Consider the following 5149-nt stretch of genomic DNA (forward strand, 5'->3'; position numbering starts at 1 on the left):
TTTTTTGGAGTAAGGTAAGTGTATTTCTGTCGTTTTGCTTGTTAGTACTGTGGGCTTGATGATTCATCTTTTGTGTTTTTCTTGTCTTTTTGTGAACTCATGTCATTTTCTGTAATTTTATGTACTGTTAACGTTTTGGTCATTTTTGTAGTAGTGTGTGTTTTTGGAGTATTTTCTGTTTTTCGCTGTCTTTTCCTGCAGTGTTGTAATTCTTTCTAGCTTTTTATCTATTCTTGCTCTTGTTTTGTGTATTTTTCTGTCATATTGTACATTTGCTTTGGAGACCACATTAAATTAGACCGAGTTGCCTATGTCTGCTTTAAGGTCCCAAACTCATAAACAACTAATCAGTGATTGAAGAAACACTTTATTCTCAGACTAAACATGTCAAGTATAGATTGTAAAGTGCTGAGCCTAAATGAAAGGGTTTCTCTTTGTAGATCAAAGGCAAACGGTGTAACGATAGCATAAAACAAATCGTGCTTCGCAGAGACTGAAAAACTCACTTAAAAAAAGAAACATTTATTGAAAGTACATGATTGAACCAATGGATTTTATATCCCACTAGTTTTCAATAACAGCTTAACAGTTTGGATTTTTCCCTTCATTATTTTCTGTGGATTTGTCAAAGTCAGTACTTGTTTATCCAGCTTTGACAGGTTAGTCAGGGTGTAAGAAAAAAACTATTTGGCAATATTTCACCACACGATTATCATATCGATCCAAAAAAATGTCCAAATCAATTTTTTTAAATAATGTTTTTTAACCAAAAAAAACCCATTGACTTGCACTAACATATGCACAGCACATAAATGCCCGGTCACTAGGTGTCAGTGAACCACATCAGACCTTGTTGAACTACCTCACTCCTCGCACTTTGATAGATGTATGTGGTTACTTTTCAATAAGGATTTAAATACTTATCAGAATCTGTTGTAGAAGTAAAAATTTAACTCATTTTTTGAAAAATGTAATTTGTCAGTTTGATAAACATACCACTTGTTTTTGATGCTGGTACTTTTATTACAGTTAGTTACCATTTACTTGTTCTCGGAAGTTTAAAAAAAACCCCACAGAAATAAATTGTATTTCATTCCATTTTGTACTTGTAAAGGTGAAATTATTGATATTGTGATACATCACACTGGTTAGTATCGGGATATATCGTATTGTGACATGCAAATCGTGAAACTATCGCCAGATTCATGGCAATGTACACCCCCACAAGTTAGTCTTAAAAGCTTGGTTATCATTTTTCATATTTAATAACATTCAGAAAGTTTCTTTGCATTCTAGGTGAAATCCATAAACAATGCCATTTAAATCTTTTTGACAGGATAGGTGCAGAATGATAAGTGTGTACACTGGAGAATTAGCTTAGGGGTTAAAAATGTTTGAAAGTAACCAACGTGTGGCTTTTTATTGACACATTCCATAAAAACCAACAGACTTTCAGAATAAAAAACCCAAAAAAGCTGATTATTTTTTACCCAGAATTCAGCTCAAAGCTCCAGCTAAAATACCTGATGTGATTTGTTTGCTTCAAACCTGGTCACTAACAGTAGTCCTCTCACCCAGGTTGAAAACACAAACACACACAGTGAGATAGTTCCACAGTTATGATGCAGTAGTAGAATAGATCCTCAGCAGCTGGTGCAGCCCCAGCCCCTGTCCCCCTTGTTGTCCGTGCCCCTGTTCAAGTCGATAGCCCCTCCCAAACCCTGAGCTGGTTGGCTGAGCGCCAGAGGCTTCTGGGACTTCAGCTTGTGGGCGACGGTCATGAATATGGCCTCCACGTGGTCACTGTTCCTCTGGCTTCCTTCTTCCGGGCCATTAGGCTTCTTTGCCGACGTCTCGAATAAAGGCAACGAGTGAGAGTCGGCGAACTGCTGGGCCTCGTCCGTGCCCACCTGGACCGAGTCCTGCAGGTCGCATTTGTTTCCGACTAAGATTCTGGGCACCTCGGAGCCCAGGGCGTGTTGCTTACACTCCTCGATCCACGAGGGGAGGCTGCGGAAGCTGGAAGCATTGGTGATGTCGTAGACGAACACCACGGCGTGCACGTTGCGGTAGTAGTGCTGCACCATGGACTTCCTGAAGCGCTCTTGACCAGCAGTGTCCCACAGCTGGATCTGTGGATGAGAGCAATGCATCACTCCGTCATCATCAAAGAAACGAGTTCTAACGTTCACTGGCAAACAGCAAGCTGAGAATCACGTCTGCTCAACTTTAAACAGGAAGTAGCATTAGCCACTGGTGCTAACATCAGCTAGAATAGAAATACAGTACGTATTGTTTCTTTCTGTAAAAGTAAGAAGTTTAGGTTCTACAACAGTCTTTAACCAAGTCTACAGAGAGAACAATGTTCCAAAAATGTGACAGCAGGAGAAATACAGACTCATGTTCCATGCTGGAGCAAATCTGGTTTGGAAATATATGTATTTATTCACTCTATGCATACACAGCGCCCCTCATTGGCCAGTTTAGGTCACGTGATAGGTGCACCACTTGACTTAAAGTTCCATCAGTTGGATTTTAGTTCATATTTAGTTTTAGCTACCCAGCTAACCCTTTTATTTTATCCCTAACCCAGGAAATACCCTAAAATGTTTATTTTTCTTGGATATGCATTTTTAAAGGTGGAATTAGCCATGTTAAATATGTAAAAATGAAAAAAATTATATGTCAAAAGTGGGATTCGAACCCACGTAAACCAACGGAAGAATCCTTGAGTGCGGCGCCTTAGACCACTCGGCCTCTAGACACTTTATTATTAAAGGGGACATATCATGGTTTTAAATCCTTCCTTTTTACATATAAATCATACAGTTGTGGTCTATATAAAGCGGAACTGCAATGCTTGGGTCTGAATTCCTCATTATTATAGCTCCACCCCTTTTCTGATGTGCTTCTGAGAGCAACTCGTTTTGGTGCGGTCTCTTTAAATGCAAATGAGACACTTCATACCCCGCCCCCTCTTCAGGTGACACTCGGTTCAACTCCACCCTGCTCGGCCATTTTTGTAGTTTGATAGAAGAGATACGGCTATGTAGCGGTGCATAAACATTTTATTCAGAGGTTATTTACAAAATGTCAACAACAGAAGACTTGTCCATCCAGCCTTACATGTTCGAGCCAGAGTCTGACCCAGCGGAGCGAGATGAAAATGAAGATGATGAACCTGCAGAACCCTAACAAGTGAGCTAACACAAGCACCGAGCTAACGCTAGCGCCAAGCTAACGTCACGAAATGCATTTTAATACAGTCTTTTCAAAGACAAAAACGGCAAAATGAAATGACTAATGAAAACTTTAGACTTAAATTAAATCACGTAGGCCATATCATCAAGGATCTAAAACGAGCACACAGCGCTAACATATGAAGACTGAAGACGGTGCAACTGCTAATGCTAACAAAACAATGACAGGGATGTCTTATCATCAAACTTTTTAACGTTATTTACAGCTTACCGAAGTGCTCTGTTCGTTGTCTCCAAAGATAGAAGGAATTGAACCCTCAATCAGACAAAGTCTTTGGCAAATCCTTCTTTATACTGGCGGAGGTTGCTGAAGCAGTCATCCTTGAAGTGCTTAGCGCACACAAAAATGACCTTACCCACAGATGTGGATACATTTCCGTGAAAAATAAAACTCAACCAGGCACTTTGAAAAGGTTCTGATGCTGGGAGACGGTGTAATGAAGCGTGTGGGTTACTACATCCAGCAACCGAACATTTTGACTTATCCTCTCGTAACTTCGGCATCCTGGACCTTGGACTATAAAATAAAAGCGAGAAATAAAAATGGCGGATTGCTCTAAGTGTTGGACCTGGGGTTGATGTACTAATTTGGCAGTTCCGCTGCAAATACTGTGATGTAATAGTTCAAAAAACGTAATAGAGAATAGAAAAATCAAAACAGATTGAAAAATATGAGCAAAACAGAATATAAAGATATCTACGGAGCACCTGAAGAGACTAATTTGATTTTTTCTGTACTTCTAAGCACTCTAAATATACAACAAAATGCATTTAAGAGCTAAAAAAGTGGATTTAGCATGATATGTCCCCTTTAAGGGTGCCAGGGGGAGAAAAAATAAATTCATGTCTGAATTGTTTCAACATTTTTAAGAATTTTTTTTTTCTTTAAGAAAAAATAAATAAATAAAATTAAAAGATGTTTTTCAATCCATCTCAGTGCGTCTAATCTGTAGTACCGTTTGTCAAGTTTTATTGACACCCTTTGTTACTAAGAATATTAATTGTGAATCAAGAATCAGAATTGAATCGTGAGTTGTTGGAAGATTCACATCCCTGGTATTTATGTTTGTAGAGATATGAAAGGGTGAACAAGACTCTCGAGAACTAAATCTTCCAACACAGAGGTTCATCTGACCTGTAAAGATCTTACATTTTTGGACAAATGGAAAGATCATAAGTACATTTTAACAGTTCGTAGAAATGTACTAGGACAGGGATAAATCTGAATCAGATCCACTGACAATAGACTGATTTGGAATGATTCTTACAAACCCAAATAGATAAATTCTAACAGTAAAAGATGGATCTGAACCACTAACTTTAACAGACACACTTAATTAATCCATTAATATCCTGTTGAAGATGGTTCATAGTTCACACCCATGTGTATGTAGTGTTAGTTTGTGTAGCTGCTGTAGCATTAGCTTCATGTGTGCAGTAGCTTCGCACCTTGATTTTCTCTCCATCGATCTCCACCAGCCTCTCCCTGAAGTCCACACCGATCGTAGCCTCGGTCCTGTCGGGGAACTTCCCGGCGCAGAAGCGGTACGTAAGGCAGGTCTTTCCCACGCCCGAATCTCCGATGACGATGATCTTGAAGATTCTGGTCCTTGGAGGAGGGAGAGAGGAGCTGCTAGGAGCGCCCTCCGCCATGTTAGCAGCAGTGGCTAACTGCTAGCCTCAGCTGTGTGTGAAACCCTGATTAACAAGTTAATAAACTAGTCCACGTGCAGTGCATGAAAACACAACATTTAAGAAGTGCGAGGGTCACACCAAAAGTGTGCACAATAAATGTAACCAACTGTTAGTATTGTAATTAAATCGCTGTGCAGTGTCTACTGCTGACAAACAGACTCTTCTTCTTCGTTTTGTTTAATAGCGGGTGACAC

General features: G+C 39.6%; 1 protein-coding gene across 1 annotated transcript; it reads right to left on the reverse strand.

Moving 5' to 3' along the window:
* Positions 1-1099: 1099 nt before the first annotated feature.
* rab33ba (RAB33B, member RAS oncogene family a) lies at positions 1100-5149 on the reverse strand. The gene is made up of 2 exons (XM_028459025.1): positions 4710-5149; positions 1100-2132 (listed from the first exon to the last, which is right to left on the reverse strand). The coding sequence occupies exons 1-2, from the start codon at positions 4911-4913 to the stop codon at positions 1644-1646; spliced, it is 693 nt and encodes a 230-aa protein (XP_028314826.1). The 5' UTR covers positions 4914-5149; the 3' UTR covers positions 1100-1643.

This window comes from Gouania willdenowi, chromosome 10, assembly GCF_900634775.1.
Source record: "Gouania willdenowi chromosome 10, fGouWil2.1, whole genome shotgun sequence".
In the NCBI taxonomy this organism is placed as follows: Eukaryota; Metazoa; Chordata; class Actinopteri; order Blenniiformes; family Gobiesocidae; genus Gouania; species Gouania willdenowi.

Coding starts and splice junctions, on each gene's coding strand:
- rab33ba (XM_028459025.1), bottom strand. CDS start 4,913: ATGGCGGAGGGCGCTCCTAGCAGCTCCTCTCTCCCTCCTCCAAGGACC. Junction 2,133..4,709: donor TCGATGGAGAGAAAATCAAG/GTGCGAAGCTAC, acceptor TCTCATCCACAG/ATCCAGCTGTGGGACACTGC.